General features: G+C 43.3%; 1 protein-coding gene across 4 annotated transcripts in view; it reads right to left on the bottom strand.

The window, feature by feature from the left end:
• The window catches only part of AMOTL1 (angiomotin like 1), a 294,817-nt gene that overhangs the window by 52,640 nt on the left and 220,024 nt on the right, over positions 1-22,153 (bottom strand). For all 4 annotated transcript variants that reach the window (XM_069202417.1, XM_069202419.1, XM_069202418.1 and 1 more), the window contains 3 exons: positions 20,410-20,698; positions 5,320-5,464; positions 1,717-1,800 (listed from right to left, as the gene is read on the bottom strand). In XM_069202417.1, coding sequence (XP_069058518.1) covers positions 1,717-1,800; positions 5,320-5,464; positions 20,410-20,698 — 518 coding nt within the window. The remainder of the gene's footprint in view (positions 1-1,716; positions 1,801-5,319; positions 5,465-20,409; positions 20,699-22,153) is intronic.

The following is a 22,153-nucleotide window of genomic DNA, read 5'->3' on the forward strand; positions in this document are numbered from 1 at the left end:
GTCAACCACTGTGTACGTGTTTCGGTGTTACCGCTTTTAGATGTGCAGTTATAACAACAGTTAATTAAAATCACGCTTTGCAGCTAAGTAAAGCTCAACACAATTTAACATTGCAGTTTCAGCACCCTTTGATTCAAAAATAGCTGAACATTGCATTGACGTTTGCGTCTTGAAAGTCACATGCAGCTAATGGGGTTTTGTGCACCAGTCACAAGACTCACTTGTGACATCGTGGGAGGCAAACTGTCCCTGAAACAGTGCTTTTGAAGACAGAAACAGCCATGATATTGCAGTTAGTCTTCATGCTTGATAGAGGTTCAGGAATGCAAGTGTGCTACACAAACAGCTCCACTAGTTACTGTGTACAAAGGTGTATAACAATATGCTTCCAATGGCTCCAAGGGGGCGTGCTAGGCCTGTGCATTGCCACCTTGCATCAGTGTCAGGACCTATAGCCGGCTCTGGCTCAGCGGGGAGCTCAGACAAATGCCGGGTGTTAAGTGTCATGGGTACCTCTGGGATATATTTCATCTTCTGCCCCAAGGATAGCCCGGGGAATCCCCAGTGTTGGGCTAAACCAGCACCATGGAGGTCAGTTCCACTGGAGTGGACTATTGTGGATGTTGCCATCCGAATGGAATAGTCCCATCCTCGGAATTAATGGTTCAACTAGGAATGAGAGGTGACCAGGATCAGAGGTCTGCTGAAATCCTTGGAGAGCGCAACTGCAAAAGGTGGCCTCCCAGCGACATTTCCACGCTATACTGCATGGGTTCTATCTCATGACAAAAATATTGTATCCACTACATGGACCTCACCACTACACTGCAAAGTCAGTGAAGCACACGTAGATGTGAAGTTTAGAATAGTAAATATATACTTACCTTTAAAATGTGGGGGGGGCGATGCAGTATTTTTGTGGGGCAGTATTAACGACCTCAAGATAGACTCGCGCATTGCCCTCAAAGGTGCAATTACTTAGCTCCTCGATGTCCTGCCACAGAAAGTACTGGCGGATGGACTTAAGTGCAAAACACATACAGTGAACAACATCCGAAAAGTGAAGCCTTTACATGCAATAACACACAACAGAATGGAGCTCAGGGTCGAGTAAAAGAGCACTGTGGACAGTATATAACTCCTGGACTCAAAACAAGAAGAGACTTGGGAAAGGTGGGCTTCAGGACGGATCCACACAACTGCTTCCTCCTCTCGGTGTGTTAAAAGCCTTTTAAAAGAGCATTAAGCAATGCATGGACAAAGACGGGGATGGGAAAGCCTAAGCCCTTGAAGGCAAAAAAATATTGAGCCAATCAGATGGCTCAGTGAGTCAATACTGGTCCCTGAAATCTACTGTGAGCTACACGTCATCAAACCCTGGCAGGGCCAACTCAGCCTTCTATCATTAAGAGGTCAGTAAATCAAGTACCATGAAACGGGTTAATAGTAACACCAGGTATTTACAGCACTCAAAAACAATACGAAACAAGTATGAATAACAAATACTTATGGCCTGCTATTTTGTCTGATGTATCCTAGGGATTCTGTTTCGGGATGAGTGGAAATTAGAAACTAGCGCATTGTGTCTCAGTGTATATACCTACATTACTCTGCAGAGTTGAATTAACTTTTACTGCAGTACTTCAGGCACTGCACAACTTATACAATAACTGTTTAACATTTTTAAAAGCAAGAGCACAAGAATGTAGTACTCACTCTGTGACGCATACTGTTCCTCGGCCTCCCCGTGCCCCTCGTATTCTCGCCTGGCAAGCTGCCTGCTGGCGGTCTCAAGGCGCTCTACGTAGAAACACGAAACATTTTCAGTAAATATAAGAAAGGAATAAAGGAGAAGCAGGCCAATAGCAACAGCGCACGAGACCAGATAAATCCCAACACAGATGTATAAATGGATTCTGCCGCGAATGATTGGTCTAGGAACAAACGGGGCAGCGTTGGTCCACAGATCCCCACATGGACAAGCGCGCCTTTCTCTTTTCCATCAGTGGCTGGTGTTTGAGCAGCCCATTTACAAACAATGACGTGTAGTGCCGAGGTGTCCCATTTCTGTATGACGATGATGAATAACTTTTAGCACAGCCCACAGCCTATATCAGAACTATATATTAATATACACAAAATCACCCTGTCTCCTAAAGAAGATACTCGTCTGGCTGGAGTAAAGAGTAGGGAGTTTCTTGCGCCTGTGTAAATCTCCCAGGCGTAAACAGCCATCGGGTTCACGTTCATGAAAGTCTATTTTCCACGAGTCTTGTTTACCTCGTCGTCAGCATAGTGCAGTGATGTAGTTAACATTAGGATAGCGCTAGGTAAACAAAGCTCATTACTTCGGTAGTCAGGTCCTCAATTTACAAGACAGTAGCAATACACAGAAACTCTTTGGCTATGGTTGAGATGCAGTAAACACCCCTCACAACTCAGCTTCCTCTCCTAATGCCCATCGACTTTAAGCTTGCCTTTGACCATGTGCAGCACTTCGCTGCCTTTTGGCTATGTTCACACTATAGAAATAATATAGACCTACATACATAGCAGCTGAGGTCGACATAGTGGTGGAGCGGGTGGAGGGGGTGCGGGAAGTGTGGGGGAAGTGCAGGGGGGTAAAAAAAAACACTTACCTTGTCTGCGGCCGCCTCACGCTCCTCTGCTTCCTGGTCCCAGGGTCCCTGGGACAGCTTGAAAGACTCCCTGTGCAATCACTGTGCTGCTCTCATGCTATAACCTAGCATGAGAGCAGCACCGGGCTTGCCCTGAACGGGCTGGTTTGTCGCTCACTCATGCACAGAGAGTCTGTGCTGTTTCTCCAACCTGGCTTGGTTGGAGAAACCTAACTACGCATGTCTTTTTGGCTGGCCTACAATGCAGTGCCAGTCTGACGAGGAGCAAAACCCGATGATGAAGCATGGCATCTATTGGTGAGTGAGGGCACTTGTTCCTGACTCAGGTCATTACAGGAACCGTAACTTGTTTTCCCCTAGACCAAGGTGAAAATATTACCTGCTCACTCTTAAGAGAAACAAACCTGGCAAGAAAGCAGGGCAGAACACAAAATGACTTCCTTTAGAGACCTGTTGTAAATCGGACAATACAATTTGAACTAAGGGGAAAAATCTATATTGGCAAATCAAGTATTGAATACGTCCCATGACCAACATTTAAATGAAAAAGCAATATGATATCCCAAGACACAAAAAATCCATCAGCCACTGAAATATTTGAGAACCTGAGAGGCAATACCAGAACATCTACAGAGTGGTAGAGAAGCTGTATAATCTGACTGGCCCTTAGGAACCAAACGTGTGCTTCCCCAGTTGTTATTAAGTTTGATAAATGACTTGGCACGTTCTTGATATATTGCTATAGTTCTTTGATAATGTCCAGAAATGAAAAAATATTGGGGCCAAAAAGTCAAAATAATACTTCCTGGCCTGAGAACCAGCACAACATGATATCCAGTTTTGCTGATTTTTTTAATAAAATCCTTTCATTTGCCTCCACACTTTCAACATAAAATAACAAATGAATGGTATGAACAGGCTTGCGAGTCATTAAACTATATGCTCCCAGGGTACACGACATAACAGTGCCATCTACCCTGTCTCAGAGCTAAGGGACTAAACATCCTTAAACCTAAGGGTCCCCTGACTATCAAAAAACGTGCTGGCCCCTTAATTCTTTCCTTGGCCAGCAGAGGAATATGGGAGGGGGTGAGAACAAATGTGAGAATCAGTGAGAACCAATTATTCAGGCTACTCTTCAACTATTCACTGACCTAGCATGCATCAGTGGTTTACGCTGCCAGCTGGGACAGCTCTCATCTGGCCGACAGCTCTCATCTGGCCTGTCCACTCCACCAGCACATAGGTGAAATGGATGTGCAGATGCTAGCTGTTCAACTATCCATGATGCAGAAGGCTAATGATTCCCAGCAGAAAACTGTTCCTCTCGCAGTGTGATAGTCAGTTAAAAGACACACAAAGTACAAGCAACTCTGCCAGGGACTGCTTCTCTTCAATTCCAGCACAGTCTCTATGTCCCTGTGAAATAAAATAGATGATGTTCCGCAGAGGCCTCTCCCATCCCATTGGCTGAGAATAGGAAAACAATCATGGGAACCTGTGCGCTCTTACAGAAAAAAAAGCAAGTAGTGTAGAAATCCTTTTATGCTCATGCAGAATAGGGATTTTAAAAAATGGGAAAAACACGGTGCAAAAAAAATGTTCTTTAGGGGAGTGTACCTCCCCCTTCACAGAGGGCGCAAAAATAACGATGGATGCAATATCATAGGCCAGCACTAGATGTCCCTGTGGAGTAGGCACATAGCTTCTGACTCCACAAGAATATCTAGTAACTGTCTTTGTTTAGGAACTAGGGGCTACATGTACGTAGCATTTTGCACATCGCAAACAGCGAATCGGGCCGTTAGCGACGTGCGAAATGCACTTTGGCATGTACAAACCCATTTTTGTGATTCGGTAAACTATTTACGGAATCACAAAAAGGGGTTGCGAGTCGCAATTAGGAAGGGGTGTTCCGTTCCTAATTGCGAGTCGCAGTCCCATGTATGATTGTTTTGTGACCGCGAATGCGGTCGCATAACAATCGCAGTTAGCACCAGTGTCACACTGGTGCTAACCCATTCGCAAACGGGAAGGGGTCAACAGGGGACCCCTTCCCCTTTGTGAATGGCAGTAAAAACATTTTTTCAGAGCAGGTATTTTTTTGTTTTTGAAATGCATCTCGTTTTCCTTTAAGGAAAACGGGCTGCATTTAAAAAACAAAACAAAAAAAAAACAGCTTTATTTCAAAGCAGTCACCAGCAGGCCACCAAGGGGGTCGCAAACTGCGACCTATCTCATGAATATTCATGAGGTGGGCATTTGCGACCCCCTTGCGAATCGCAAATAGTGTCATTGACACTGTGCAACATAAGGTTTTGCGACTCGCAATTTGCGTGTCACAAAACCAAACTTTCGTACATGTAGCCCTTGATGTCCCTGTCATCAGCAGCAATAAATGAAGCGTCACATGCCAAATTTAATTCCCTGCAGAGTAAGGAGCCTTGTGCCAATTCCATAGGGTATTCAAGTAACAGCTCGTGATCCTGCACCAAATTATTCATTTTTAAATTGTAGATAAATTACATTACGATGCATACCTGCCTCAAGTGATATCAATTAAATTCAGGCCTTTACTGTACACTGTAACTTGGGAGATACAAAACCATAACTAAACTCCCACCAACTTGTTCCAGGTCGTTTGAGTATGTTTTAATATCTGCACATCTGCCTACTTTACCTCTGAGATCGCGGTTGAAATCGTGTAGCCTCCTGATTTCTCCTTCTAACTTGTTTCTCATAGCCTTGTCCAGAGCTTCCCTCTTGGTGGTAGATTTGACCAGGCTTTCATAAGCTTCAGAGATCCTCTGAATTTCCATTTCAAACTAAAAGACATGCAACATTATTAAGGTGGAAATGAATAACAATCTAACAATTTCTGCCCCTCCAACCCGTTACTATCAAAAACATGTCAACATTTTACAATTCAACATGCAAGAAGTGGAGGCAACAATCTCCCTTAAGCCGATGACCAACTTCATAGCAACTCACCTCCTGGCCATTCGAGAACCACTGCTCCTCCGCCGGTCATATTGGGCACTAAAAAGTATCTAGATAGTGGTGTAACCTAAAATTGTGGGTCCCACCTGCACAATTTGAAGAGAGGGGCCCCTGGGTCTCCCATATCTCACAGATATTTATTGAACTTGGACAGAATGGGACCCCTCTGAAGGGTTTGAGGGCCCCTTTGTTACATCCCATATCTAGATCCAGTGCAGTGAACATCCTTGTTGCGTGAACTCTGACAGGTAGACTACATACATTTTGCTATTTAAACATATTCCTAGGTATAAGCATAGCATAAGCAAAAGTGATTTTCTAATGGATGGACCTTGGATTTAAAGACTAGCGACAGAACAAAAATAGAGAATGTTATGGAGTCAACATTTGATGATGAGTCAGTAGTTGATTACATGTGATGTTTTCCAGACAAGCATATATGCAGCGGCAAGACCACATACTGTTGGACTCATTCAGCGGCATATTCAGAAATCCTGCTAAACTGGGCAAAGGGCCCCTAGAATGTCACTTTGGCTGGTTGCCTCACATATAGAGGTTCTTAAGGGGTCAGCAGCAGACCTACGGGGTGGAGTTCATTGGTCCTGTAATCTGGGCTTGATGTTTACCAGGGCTGCACATCAGGCCACAACTTGGAGCCCCGAGATTTGGTATTGCAGTAGGCTGTTGTATAAGTCATTGTCAGCCGTGCTATGTGTATTTTGATGTTGCACGGAGAAGTCAGTGTCATTGCTACTGCAGAGAAAAATGTAGTTACCATTGGTAGCAATTTTTCTGCCGAATACAAAATGTTCATGAGGATTCCTGACTTTATGAATATCCCTCTAGGCACTAGACATACCTGGACATTTTTCCCCAGGTGGTGCCATGCACTTTCAGCCAACAAGCTGCGGTCAGTTTCAGTTAGATTTTCCACACTTTATCAAGGCATTCAGAGAGGAACAGAGAGCGCATCACAGACACTTACAGCAATAAGCATGTTTGAATGTTGGCATACCTTGGGTTCTTATTATACACAGCACTAAGTCCGGGGAAGTAGGCAGGGTGGTAAGGAGTATGTACGAAAATCCACCAGAAATATAGTTACTGAAAGGAAGTACATTTTCTTCATGCAGACATATCTTACCCGCAGATTACAAATGAGACCCAAAGCAACACCTCTCTGGGATGTGGGAATGAGTGGTGCTGATGAACCAAGGAAATAATACAACACAGCCCTTTCAAACTACCTGTCAGTGTGAACCTGGACTGTAAAGCAGTAATGTTTGGTAAATGTATGCAAGAATGACTATGTGACCAGTCAGGCGATGCACGCTACAGGAACGCCTCTAGTGAGAGCTGTGGAAGCCATGGTGGAGTCAGTATGAACACTCTTCAGAGGATCTATCTGGGCTAAGGCATGGTAAATTTTGATACAGAGGACGATCCAATGCAAAATGGCTTATTTGGTAATTGTCCTTCCCTTCTAGGCGTCAGTGAACCCCACAAAGAACAGTGAATCCCACAAAGAACTGTTCCTCCACTTTGTCCTGCCAACTGTGGTTGATGCCTGGTGTATAGTCTATGTGGCTGATCTTCCTCTCTGGTTGGAAGAGGAGGCATGAAGAAAGATGAAAGAGTAAAAGAGTCTACTATAGGCAAAGCAGATAACAACTTGGGTAGGAAGGATGGGCAGATACAAAGGATCAACTTATTCTGGTAGAAAACCATAAAAAGTGGATAAACTGAGACAGCCTTAAGTTCTACAACACTACAGGCTGAAGTTATTGCCACTAATAGTGCTGTCTTGAGAGGGAGAAGTTAAAACAGACAACTATGCATAGGCTTGAACGGGGATGCCGCCCTGGAGCAATCAGAACGAGCTGTGCTCAGAAGAAGCCAAATCAGTGGAAACACCTATAGCAGATCCTGAAACAAACTAAACCGGAGAAGATCATCTCAGAAATGTCAACATCTAGTTCCCACTTGTGGTATCCGGTGAGAGTGATGAGTTAAAAACATCTGCTCTTAAACTCAAAGAACCTGAAAGGTGAGCCATCACTAGAAAAATCCTCCATCACTACACCCGCTGCCAAAGGTGAATCGCCTCCACAAGCTCCTGTCTATTGACATAATGGAACAGTGGCTGCGCTTCCTAACAGAATCTTAATGGTGCTCCCTGAAATGGAAGGGAGTAATGTCTCCATCGCATAGGGGACCGCCTGCCGCTCCAGTTTGTTTATGTGCCAACACTGCTTGAATGCGGACCAAGACCTCACTTTGTAATGTTGCCCAGACGGGCACCCCATCCCAGTGAAGAGGCATCCATGATCACAGTAGCCTCTAGAGGTTTAAAGGAATGTACCCGTCCTTCCCCAGCCCCCAACACTCATGAGGCTGATGTGGTCTACTCAGCTGTGCTGGTCTGGATAGACTTACTTGAAAATCTGCAACTGAGCATAAGGACTTCCTTGATTTTGGTACCATTGTTTTCCCAGACACCACTGAAGGGCCCTCATCTGGTATGTGGCACCAACAAGATGCACAAGACCATAAGGGCATAATACATATGTAAGTGGGATTTGAATCAAGTAAGAAACATCAAACCATCTCCATAATATCTGCAATCATCTTCTGAGGAAGAAATATCTTTGTACCAATAGTGTCCAGTGATAGTGATTATACACAAACAAGTCATGAAGGAGAGTCATTGCGCACTAAGGGTGTTCTTCTACCAGTGATGGAGGCTCCACTGTCGCTGAACAGTCGCCCAATTAAGAAAATGCATGGACTCCTGACACTGCATGTGAAGCCATCACAATTGGCAGCACATTTGTGAAAATGCGTGGTACAGTCATCAGACCAAACAGAAGGACTACAAACTGATGTTGCTGTGATTCCACTGCAAACCTCAGGTAAAAACCTATGATGGGAAAGGATTGGCAAATAGAAGTAGGCATCCCGGATGGAGTAAATGAAGCTATCAAAATATTGGGACCCAAATATCAACTACTAAAATATTGTGAAGGTAAATATAAATACGGTATTACAGATTTGCTATTTTTTAGATCCACATCTGCATACTTTAATTATTACAAATACTATAATTTTATATATATAAATATTTATAGTCCAAAATCTCCATGAAAACACTCACTCACGCGTTGAACCGAATCACAAAAAACGTAATCACCTTCCATGATGCGTTTTTGCCAAACAGCGGCCTTGATCACACAATCGCTGTGTTGTACAACGAACAGTTTAAATCAACTCTATAGTGCATTAAACAGTAAAAAAGGACTCAATACGTCTGTCACATCTAAACATACTAGTAAGTAGGCGCAATCTTGGAATGTCAGAACGCTATTTGGAGATCTAGAATCCAATCTTCACGAAAACATCAGTTAATTTTTTCTGACATGTTACCTAATTATACTATAAGGTCAAGAAGGATAAAGTGAAGTATAACATAACTCTGGAACAACAATGGATATTGGAATCCCTAGCAAATGACAATGATATTGTTATTCACCCTGCCGACAAAGGTGGAAATATTATAATTTTGAGCCTGGAACAATATATATCTGAAGCCAACCAACAACTGAGTGATACAACAGCATATACCTTAATGGATAAAGAAACATATTATATGAGTACAACAGCTCTATGGGACAGACTTAAGGATTGGCGAGACAAAGGTAATCTTGAATGGGAAGAATACAGTTATCTGAAGAAAGAGTATCCGAAGATACTAGTTCTATATTTTCTACCAAAGATTCACAAAGAAAAGAAAAACTGTCCAGGGAGACCCATTGTATCATCACGAGACAGTGCCTTTGAAAATATATCCAGATATGTGGACAGTATCCTCCATGATTTTGTAGTCACCCTTCTATCCTATATAAGGGACACCAAAGATTTTTTAAGAAGAATTACAGGGACTGGTTGAGAAGATGATTTGCTTTTGGCAACTTTGGATGTTAAGTCCCTGTGTACGGTAATTGACCATGAGCAGGGAATAAGGGCATGCTATTATTTTCTACGTGCAAGACCAATTTGGTTACTAGAACACACAAATATGATTATAGAAATGATTAGAGTGTGTCTTGAGAACAACACCTTTCTGTTTAATGTTAGTCTATACCGACAGATCCTTGGGATGGCGATGGGTACATGCTTTGCTCCCAGCTTCGCCAATCTATTCTTAGGTTGGTGGGAGGAACATATCTTCAGCAATGAAGAGTTGCAGGGGAACTGTCAAAAAGTAGTCCTATGGCTATGTTTTATTGATGATCTTTTTATCATCTGGAAAGGCTCTGAGAAGGGCATGACAGATTTTGTGAGGATTCTGAATAATAATGAGAATAATTTGAGCTTCACTCTTACCATGAGTAAGACACAAATAGAATTCCTTGATGTGGTAACTGAGCAGGATAAGATAGAGACTCATCTGTTTAGAAAACTTACAGCAGGAAATATTCTATTAGATGCCCTGAGTGGACATCCTACAAGGTTGAAATGGGGCATACCGTATGGTGAACTCCTTAGAGCCAAGAGGAACTGCAGCACTGAGTCTGCGTTCCAGAATGAGAAACAAATCATGATACACCGATTCAAAGACAGAGGCTATCCCAGTTGGATGCTAAAGGAAGCATGTAGGAAGGTAGATGGTGTCACTAGAGAGATTTAATTTTCCAACAGAAGGACACTGAGAAACAGTTCTATACCTAAAATAATCTTAACCTATAATAATGAGGAGACATTTTGTATTTAAATATATATATATATATATTTTTTTTTTTTGGACTTCATTCTGTGTTCGAGCATTCTTTGAAATAATTGTTGGAGAAAGTTTGGAATATATATACATATATATGCAATGTTATAGTATAATTATGTAACATGTCAGAGAAATGAACTTATGTTTTCATGAACATTGGATCCACGATCTCCAAATAGCGTTCTGACATTCCAAGATGCTGTCTACTTACGATTATGTTTAGATGTGACTGACATATTGAGTCCTTTTTTACTGTTTAATGCTCTATAGAGTTGTTATAAACAACTACTGTGATTGTATGATCAAGGCCGCTGTTCGGCTGAAGCACGTCATGGAAGGTGATTACATTTCTTGTGATTCGGTTCAACGCCTGAGTGAGTGTTTTCATGGAGATTTTGGACTATAAATATACTCGCCAGTTGCTCGTCTGGTTACACTCCACCCCTCATAGGAGCAGGATCTGTATGAGCGTGTGCTGTAATATATATATATATATACATACATATATATATACACATACATATATATATATATATATGCAAGCTACATGTATGTGAAGCTAAGAATGCAAAATCTATAATCTAAAACAATATTTTGGCAGTAATATTCTGGCTATGATATTTTGGTAGGAGACCCTTGCTCATGGACGGCATCTTGAACTTGTCCAGCTGAATGAGCAGGTTCAAGAGGCAAAGGTCAAGAATGTGCATATAATTCCCATCCTATTTGGTGACCAGGAAGTCAAGAAAGTAAAATAAGTTTCCAATTTCTTCCAGAGATAGCCCCTCTATGGTCTTCTTCTCAAAAACCGAGGTGTGTGCCGGGTAGGACAGACAAGGGTAATACAAATTCACAATTTTAACATTCAAAGGTTCGGATTACATGGTTCTTTGTCACTTGGCAAGTGACAAACAAACCATGTAATTCGACCCTTTGAATGTTAAAAGGGACTGATTGATATTGATACCATTGTTTTGAGGTTGTTTGCTCACAATTGGAAACCTACTTTTTGTTCTGGATTCTTCTTCTGAATTGGTATTTCTCACCTACTGGTTTTCGGTAATCGTGGCTCCCAGTTCACACGGGACACTATGATCTTTGCCATAAATACATATTGATTCATTTTAACAAACTTTTTATGTTTGCTGCTATTATTTGTGGTTGCTTTAGGCTATTCTGTTTCACATCCTACATCAACCTTAATTGTGCTATTGCGCTTTTATTGATCAGATATATACATGTATTATTCCAATAGGAACCACTGCCTTTTGCTTAATACTTTAAATATCCTGGTTCTTATTGAGTAGGGTTGCCTTTGTTGTTTGTTAAAATACATGAGGGTTACTTGGACATCAGAGAAGCTAGCAAAACCCATCCATGCATGGTGCTGCAGTGTGACGGCTGTGTCCACTCACTGAGAAATGATGTCCGCTGAGTCCAGTCAACACTTCAAAATTTGTTTGGATACATTCAACCCATCGTTGACCAGATGGGAAAATGAATGTGTGTAGAAAGCCAGAGGGGTAAGAGATAACCAGGCCACTTGCATTTTGTAAATCAAGATCTATGTCAGCATTAGTTTTATAGAGGAGAAGGACGATATCCGTCTCCAAGTCAGAGTCTTGTGTGCGGTCATAATATGTTTCAGGCATAGTAAGAGGTTTGGTACTGGGTTCAGCTTTTTCATCTCAGCAAGGCTCTGGACCTGGAAGGTATTGTGCCAAGGGCATGTCTTTAACATATGCTATGACCGTTTTGTTTGCCATTCAAATAATGTTAGCTAATTTTGAAGGCCCCCACATTAGTTGACATAGAAGGTGCCATCAGTGTCGAAGGTGTATTGGACCAAACAGGTGACAGCGCCTTGGCAGGCTTCAACTTCTTCTTAGGCACTGGGGCTGGAGCCTGTGGAGAGGAGGGGTCAAGGCGTGCTTCCATGGAGCTACTGAAGCCACCAAGCCTGCAGAATTGAGTCCAGACTCACTCTGGTGGTGTGGTCCAGAGAGCACCATCCTCATCAAATCCAGATTAACTAGCTGCATGACCTCACCCTGCATCTGATGGACAATCAAGCCAGGAACTCCATCTTCAAATTCTTCATTAATAAGCTAGTGCCTGAGAACAGCATCAAGACTTCAAATTGTTCCTGGAGTGGGACTGCTTCCTCAAGGAAGAATAGGACTTCTTCCTATGGCACTTGTGATGCTTTTGACAGATCGAGCCCTGACAGGAGACTTACCTGGAGATGAAATGGAACACTTCAGCAGGTCTTGGCAAAAAATGCCTTGGCTTCCTGATAGCTTTCAGGCGCATCAATAAACAGTATTTACAGTCTGTGGTGCCATATTTGAGCCCAGACACCAAATGCAGAAATCATGGGGCTGTGACAAGGACATTTTTGTTACTTCTGTGGAGGAGAGATTAGGTGCTGTCAAAATGTGTTGTCCGTTAAGCACTGAGAGAGCTTTGTACCCATGTTGAAAAGATGAGAAAAAACAGGAACCAACATCAATCCGCATGCAGGTTGTTGATTGATATACTCTGATGTCAGCGAGTCCAGTGGCCACACTCATGGCTGAAGCTGCATGGCACTGACAGGCCGCACAGGACTGCTATTGCCGGGGATCAGTTTTCAGATCAGTCTAGCACCAGGAATGATATTCCTAAGGTGACAAATCTGCAGATCTGATTTGATTATTAGTTTTATAAAGCGATCAAATGCCCTGAGGCGTCTTTGCGCTGCTTCTGTATTTATGGAGCTTTGAACGGCACTGTCCTGATTCCTGAAAAGCCAAGTTTTAATAGATTTCCTGAAGGACAAAAGATTTGACCTGCTCTTGATGGACATGAGGAGAGAGTTCCACAATCTTGTGGTTCCCAAAATACCCTTCTACATCCCCAAGAAGCTTGTTTGGTCTTTGGAACCACCAGAATCTTTGTTGCGCAGGATATGGTTTCCTAGAGAGGATATACCAGATAAATCTGTCATGCAGATAATCTGGTCCAACATTGTGTAGTGCCTTAAAGGCTATGCATAAAGTTTTAAATTCAATTAGTTTTCCTACTGAGAGACAATGCAACTTGGCCAGGGCCCAAGCCTAAGACGCACAATGATGTTTGGGAATTCCCATAAGAAGCAGTGCTAAAGCATTTTGCAGTATCTGAAGTTTGAGAAGGAGTTTTTTTTAAATATTTAAAAGTAATTAATTGCCATAATCCAGTTTGGACAAAGCCAATGTTGTCACAAACGTTTCCTGAAGATCAGGAGAAACGAATGGGCAAACCTTTTGACAATACTCAAAATGTAGAATACGGATAAAACTAGGGCATTAACATGATCTTCAAAGTTTAATATACGGTTGAACATACTACCCAGATTTCTTACTTTCCTCACAGGTGGGGGGGGAATGGGTCCATCTCATGAGGCCACCAGCTTGGTGACCAGAAGAAGCTTCATTGACTAGAAATAGGACCTCCGTTTTCCCTGAGTTAAGCTTTAAGCAGTTAATTTTCATCCAATTATCAATCTGTCCCACACAGAACCTAAATCTTCCTGCAGCTTCATCTGGATTGCTGGATATTGATACTACTATTTGCTTATCTCCAGTATATGAAACAACTGAAAAGCAGAATGATTTCATTAGTCTTGTCAGTGGGAATATATATAAGTTGAAAAGGGTAGAGCTCAATGACGAGCCCTGTGGCCCCCACATGGTAGACAGAACTGATCAGAAGTAAATTCCCTCATCGCAACATGTTGTACCCTCTTTCAGAGGAAGGATTTCAGTAGGCTGAGAGCAGCATCTCTTATTCCAAGCTCGAAGAGACGGTCAATCAAAATATTATGATTGACCATGTTGAAAGCTGCAGAGAGATCCAGTAAGATCAGTGCAGCCTTACCTCCACCATCGAGTATGGACTTTAGCTCTTCCGCTGAAACAATCAAAGCAGTCTCAGTGCTATGCGCACCTCTGAATCCAGATTGGGAGAGGTCCAGAAGCTTGTTGGTATCGATAAAAGATGAAGAAAGATGGAAGACATATCCACAAGAAACTGTGTGTGACATTTAAATTAATACATTTGTTATTTACCATTTACTTTGTAAATGCTGCTACACTCGCACACAGCGCAAACAGAACAGATGGTGGACGGAATGTGGAACAAATCAAACATTCACCTCCAGGGGGAACAGGGTCAAGACTGATTTTCATATGAGGGGGGGTCCAAACTGGAATGGCATGTCGAGAAAACAAAATTATGGATTAAACACAGATCTGAGACTGGGGTGAATATTTGATTTGTTCCACATTCTGTCCATCATCTGTTTTTTTTGCATTTGTGCACTAAGCGGAAAGAGTATGCCCAGACGTGGGTCCTGTACTCACTATGCCACCAAATTCAAGCTAGACTGGCTAATGAGGGGTGATACCCCAAAACCGGTCCCAGGATGATTGTTTCTGGTCCAGGGAGGAACTTGCCTGGCAGTTCACGCTGGACTGTTTCCATGGGGAGAAGGGTCAAGACTGATTTGCATATGGCTGGGTCCAAAATGGAATGGCATGGCAAGCAAAAAAACTGATGGATTAAACCCAGATCTGTGGCTGGGGATGAATGTTTGATTTGTTCCGCATTCCATCCATCATCTGTTCTTTCGCACATGCACACAGTGTCACACATCTCTCTCACACATACACAAAGTCTAATACTGTGGTAGCTTAGAAGGTCTTGCCTCTCGCAGCCCTTACCATATCATAAGCATTGTCAAACCTGAGTTCAATTCTTATTGACTACTCAAAGTCTCGGGTAAGGTCACCAGGCACTCTTGTCCCTGCAAGCATCTCCCCCCCAATGACATGCAAGTCCTGCCTTGTGTGTACCAGTTGACTTTGGCATACGAGCGTCACCATAGCAAGATTTGTCAGGCTGTTGGTGGATTCCATCTTGCTATAAGTGTGCTGCAGTCAGGTCCACTGGATCTGGCTCAGCCATCAGGCAGTGTGCAGCATAGAGCTCAGGCACAGGCATTGCCCAGGCCCCGTGCAGAAATCTAGTTGCAGGCTCAGTGACTCTTGAACAGTGGGTGATTATATGGGGCCTAATATTACATCTTTACCAGTTGACAAGTGTGCTGCTGTGTACCAACACTGACTGATCCAGCACTACCCAACAGACAAGAGCAAAACAACATAAATCAAGTAAGTGGCAGAAGTTGGTGGGATGCTCTTCTCAAGAACATCATGGACACTCCATGACAGAAAACGTTAGAATCCAGCACTTTCCTATGCAATGTGCTGAAATTGCTTGTGAGGTGCACTGGGCTGCAGAAAAAGGGGCAGGTTCAAAACCATTCTGAAGCCTAATACACATAATTTCTCTATACTGGTCTGAATACTTTACAAATGGTGAAAGTGGTGTAAACTGACACCACTACAAAACGTGAGCTTTCAGTGACAGTAAAACTGAAACATCCCTTGCAAAGCAAGTAAATACCTGATTATTCTTATGTAATCAGCTGTACGTGTACTCAAGACTACAGTGAAGTACAAAAGAAAGCTAATCTACCTACCCTTAGGCATGTCTATTCTTGTGTGATAAAAAAAATATAACACAGGATTTCACAGCACAAAATGATGTAACCAATTACATTTCTCTATAAAGAATTCACCTGACAAATGTATTGCAATACATTTATTTCCCTCACATATCACCTATCATCTAAATACGAATACTTTAGCGAGAGCACTGCATGCCCAGAGGCATGAAAGAAAGGCATCAAAAGATGGACCGATATTTAGGGCTCAGTTCACACAGGTACTTGCAGCTGTTACTGTATGTTTATGGCAAAAACTACCTCCATTTAGGCTGCCAAGAATTCACAAAAGGAGTCTTGCTGAGGAGTGCGGAGAAACTCATAGCAGTAAATGCCACTCGGAGGGTGGGAGTGGGTGTTACAGTAAGTTTACAAACATCCATAAACAGGTAGCTCTGTGGCCATTCGCGAACTCTGGTCCAACCTCTTCCCACACTGGAAATGGATGGAAATGTACACAATCTAAGGGATGAAGGGCCATATGTACGAACACATTTTCCCATAGACACAGAATGGGTAAAACCCTTTGCTACATCTGGCCCGAAGTAACTTCCCTTCTTGAAGGATTGAACACAGAACATATCACCCTCAGATTAGGAGAGGGAGCAGAAGGGCTTTTGCACACCCAAAAATGTTTACCCTTGGAAAACAAAGGAGCATGAGCACACCATTCTCCTTGTGCTAACATTTATGTCACACAGATTTCCAGACGGGAAATAAAATACTGCAGGAGATGTCATGTGACATTCCGTGTTGTAAACCAGGAAAACTGCACCTGTGGATATGTACATTTATGAATTACACTTATATGTAATGTTATACACCTTTATATTTCTTTTGGAAAACGCAAATTGGGCTCTGGATATTCCACAAAAATGGAGACTGTCTCCAGTCAATTAGGCACAAAACTGCTAATGATATACATGCCACCTAATCGTATTCATATACAGTAAGGTAAGGAATTTGGTCACGTTTAGATTGTGAAATTTGAACGGTCATTTAGAAATTTGAAAAATTGGACTGAAAATTTATGGATAATTAAAAAATGCATTAAAGAAACTTAGAATGCATAATAAGTGAAGCTTGCTTCTTTTTTTTAAAACATTTATGTATGATGTATATCAGCTAATAAAAATCACATTTCAGCGTTTGCTGCTGAAACCTGTTTGAACTCCTTTGTAACTTTCAGAGGAGGAGCCTTAAAAGGCACTGCTTTGGGGGGAAGGAGCAACTCCCAAACTCTCCTTGATAAGTGTGCGTTTTAGTTGTTCTCAGAATGTATTTTTGCATCATTCTGTTTTATTTTGTTTCATAAGATATGTAATGGTTTAGAGGGGAAACGTCCTTAACAAGGCGTTGCAAACAACGCAGACGTTTCCCACGCAAGCGTAATCACGCTTGCCAGAACAACGCACTGCTTTTTCTATGCCTTAACCACGCGTGTGCCAAACTACACATATGCTTGGTTAAGGCACAGAAAAAGTGGTGGATCGGCTTTAAGGTAAGGTAAGTGGGACTGGTGCACGGGTGGGGCGTGGATTTAGGGCTTATTAGGGGCTGGGCAGGCTATTTTTTTTTTTTCAAGAGGTGGGGGGTATTTTTTTTTTTAGGGGTTAGGGTTGGGCTATTTTTTTTTTTAGGAGCAGCAGTGGGTGGGGTTTGGGTATTTTTAATTTTTATTTAGGGCTTAGGGTGGGAGGCGGGTAGTTTATTTTTGAAGGGGCGGGTTTTTCTGGGCAGGGGTGGGAGCGTTGGGCTAGTTTTTTCTGTAGGGCTCAGGGCGGGTGGGGGTCGGGGTACTTTAACTATTAGGGGTGGGCGTACTTTTGGGCTTAAGGGAGGGGGGTTGTATGACAGAACCACGCATGCCGTTTCCACATATGCTTTTAATAGGCATGCTTTACAACTAAATTCGTTTTAAAGGCATGCGTGGAAACGACGCGGTCGTAGTTTCCGACTGCGTTGTTGAGGCATGAGTTGTTCCAGCATGCATGATTCTGTCATTCAACCCTTACTCGTACAAATTTAGTGAAGTCTTAAGTATTGCATTTCATGATTAAATCACCACAATACAGATTTACCCATCTTAATTTTTTTTCCTGTATAGGTTTATGCCGGAAAGATGGCCTGCTGTAAATGACCGAAAACATATTCTTTTTGCTACATTTTGATTACATGTAAAATTATCTCGTTTTAGCACAAAGAGAGGCCCGTGCTGTGCAGGGACTGCAAGGAGCACGCGCCACTCGCCTCTTTAGCCACAGCGACCCGTTTCCAAAACACAGCATCTCCTCGAGCGCTGCACATGTCCGGCAGCTATTATGACAGAAGGCAGACTCATTTCGAGATAAAAAGATTTTCCATCAAAGCTGCTTTTGTTTAAGGCTCGCCGGGGGGAGGGGAGCGGCAGAATTAACATGCTCGCATTTCGCAGTAGCTTTCCAATTTCCTTTCAAACTCCGATCTGCCCGTCGATGGCTTCCGGTGCCCGCCCACTGCACACCTACACGCCGCGGCGGCCGCAGACTCCGAGCCAACCTACGCATTATAACTCACGCGGGGCGCCCGCCAAGCACGAGGAACGCGGAGCCGTGAGCAGCAGATCGCCAAAGCTCACTGCTGTTTCCTTTGTCGACCATAATTATCTAACGCTTCAAAATTGCCTGGCACTCTGAGGAGGTTGCTGGATTCATTTAAGCCGTTTTAATTTAGAGGTGGTAGTGTGCAGGAAAAAAATATAAACTTGCATAATTGGTGCCACAAAAAAAAAAAAAAGGAAATGCAAACTTTAGTACAGCGTTCAGTGTATCGCACATCGAAAATGTAAAGTATTTCCACAAAAAACACATTCGTGGTTTCAGTTAACCGCGGTGTGTACCGAAATATTAAATTAGGAAAAGTTTCCCTGTTTAAGTGGAACGGCCCTCAACCATAAATCAGTCTGTACACAGCAACCCCCTTCATGGCGCATTCTCATTTAAGAAAACAACACGCCTGCAGATTAATGCCCAGCTAAAATGTCAAACATAAACACAGCAAGTTAAATGAAATCTGTAGTATCGCAGAGCACACATGCCTGTAGGTACCTTAAACTAGGCCATATTTCCTAAGACTGGCTGGCTCTATACTAGGTACAAGGTACCGGCTGTCAGATTCCCTTGGGCCAGCTTGGCCCCCGGACTGTTTTCAAGGGGCACTGTGGATCACCACCTCTCATGATCCCGGATTCTGGGGTGTGAGACAGGGTACGGCAGGAACCCGACCATTTGAGGTGCACGCTTTCGCAGAGTTGGTATTCAGCTAAAAAAAAACACATAGGTTTCCAAGCCGGGGACTCCAGCCACGTCCAACTTTCAGTGGTGCCGCCAGACTACAGGAGGGGCAGACTGTCACGCTGGTTCACACGAGGAGATGCAGGGTGCCACTCTGCCACCATTCTGAGGCAAGCAAGAGAAACGTCATATAAGTGATATACTGCTTTGTGCAGTTGAGACAGAGGGCAGAAGCGAGCGATGCAGTACGTGTTTCCCAGAGTGGCTGACACGTTTCTTATGTTTCACTTGGCACCCTGGATCACAGTTATAATGTACAATAACTTGCCTTGTTACCAGTGAAACAGTTTAGGAAATCCGCCTGTAATCAAATAATATTTATTTGAGAATAAAGACCAGAGTGTGGCTGGGAGGCAACTGAGTGTGAGTCTTTATAGGTAAATGTTGTGCAAATGTTGGGGTTCTGGACTCCAGTAATCAGGTGGAGGTATGTGTCTCTTGTAACATGTTATCGAAATGAGTTGGGACTTTGAAGACTATGGTCCATATTTATACTTTTTTAGTGCCGCATTTGTGTCATTTTTTGACGCAAAAGCGGCGCAAACTTGCAAAATACAATTGTATTTTGTAAGTTGGCACCGATTTTCCGTCAAAATATGGCTCAAATGCGGTGCTAAAAAAAAGTATAAATATGGGCCATAATTGTATTTTGTATGTTTGCGCCGCTTTTGCATAAAAAAGTAGCGCAAATGCAGCGCAAAAAAAGTATAAATAAGGGCCTATGTGCTCACAAGAGTGTGACCTGAGGGTACAAAATCCTGCCTGCAGAGCCAGGACAAGAGCTCACTATTGTAAAGGTTAGCGCCAAGACTGACATGCCAACCATGAGAGAGGTGGCAACCACAAGGGTAACCAATAGTGCTCCCTCCCCTCTGTCTAAAAACAGCTTACACGTCACAACTTGAGCCGGCCTAATAAACGTAACAGCTACTGACTTTATGGTAGCTTGCTAGGAACTAACCAGGAGGGGACAGTTCCACATCTCGGCATGGCCACCCCACCCTTGCTCATCCTTATCACTTTAAGTACATGCAGACATGGTGGCGGGTTCGAACAGCAGATCTCAGGTACCTTTTGAAGTTTGTCAGTCTTTTCGTAGAATGCCTCCAGCTCATGGCGCAGCACTCGGTTGTCCTTGGATAAAATCTCCACCATTTGCTGTGCTCGTTCAACAATAGCAAAGGCATCAGGTGGGAGCTGCTGGTTTGGCGGAGTAGCAGGCACGGCCTGGGCAGGCATGGCACTGGGTGCTGGTGGCAGGCACGCGGAGTGCGGCGGACCACTTCCTGAGGAGCCCTGGGAAGACATGGGACTGTGGTGCTGTGCTGGCATGGACTGGAAGGGTTGCTGGCATTGTCGGCTACAAAGAAAGAGATGCATTAATTTTACTGACCAGGTACCAATATGAATGACCTCAACAAGGATAAATACACAAATTGAGCAGCTGTAGAAAGATTGACAGCCAATCACACCCCACATTAGTCCACTAAGTCAATGCCATTCACAGGTGCCCCTAAACCTCGCATTCTGCTGCTCGAGATACAACTGCACTCCAATGCAGAACAAGTTTGTTAGTCAAAGATGGGAAAGGCACAGTCATCCGTAAGAAAACCAAATGTTCCAGCTGTGTTAACATCTTTCTTTATTCTTCATTGTGCCAAACAACATAGCCACAGCCAACGTGTTTCGTTCCTTTTGCTCCAAACAGAACTTCTTCAGTGCAAACAACCCTGTACTGAAGCCCCAAACTGCAGTTATCTTCCCTACCTGGAAATCAGATGCATGTATGTGTGGAAGAGAAGGACTTTTGACAGCCTTGCATTTATGTAAGGAAGCCCATGTTGTCTCGGTGAGTACATAAGAGATCCAGTTGTATCACAGAGGGAATATTGCGGCACAGTCCGACAGATGAATATGATAGATATGATGTAAAGCAGTGGTTCCTAACCTGTGGTCCGGGGACCCCTGGGGGTCCGCGAAGCCTTCTCAGGGGCTCTGTTTAGAAAATTAAAAAATACTAACAAATATTGACAAATTAGGTCCCAAGCATCCAGGAATGACTCAGTGGGGGTCCCCGGATTCCAATGATGATTCAGTGGGGGTCACTGGATTCCATTAATGATAAAGTGGGGGTCCACAGAAGCCAAAAGGTTTGGAACCACTGATGTAAAGAGTCTATGAGCAGGGAGTGGTAGTGAGAAATGGGGATTGGTGTGGAGGCAGACAGGTTGTGAGGGTAGGTTTGGGAGGCCAGGCATGTACTCCAAAATGGAGCAGCAAATAGTAGGCTCACTTAAAGTAAGCGGTGCCTGGTCAAGTTTGAGTACCCATTCAGATGCTGAACGAGTGCATGAGCAGCACTGTGTAAGAGGAGCTCTGTGTAGGTGCCACGCACAAGTTCCAGGAGTGTGCTCGGATCATGGTCCAGAGAGGACCCCAGTCACAGGAGAAGTGTATTCCAGTATTCAACCCTGAGTTACCCAAAGGTCAGATGTGCTTTAAGAAGAGCTTGACACACAACTGTGACTTAAGGCCATCTGTTTCTTATAATAATATAACAAATATGAACTATAGACATTACTGTGTGGCCAAATGCAGAACAGAAGGCAGGTTGAACCAAGAAAGAAGACAATCACTGAAGGTATATAGGAGTTGCCAAATTGTAGAATAAGGCTGCTCAGGGACAGACAGGCAGGTAAAAGTTAACAAATCAGTAGACCACCCGGCCCTAGGGGTGAAGGGAGGCAGTACACCAAATGCACCATTTGCAGGAAAGTGATGACTAAGTAGCGATTGACAGAGTATTGCATAATTA

Source organism: Pleurodeles waltl, chromosome 8 (genome assembly GCF_031143425.1).
Source record: "Pleurodeles waltl isolate 20211129_DDA chromosome 8, aPleWal1.hap1.20221129, whole genome shotgun sequence".
NCBI classification, from domain to species: domain Eukaryota; kingdom Metazoa; phylum Chordata; class Amphibia; order Caudata; family Salamandridae; genus Pleurodeles; species Pleurodeles waltl.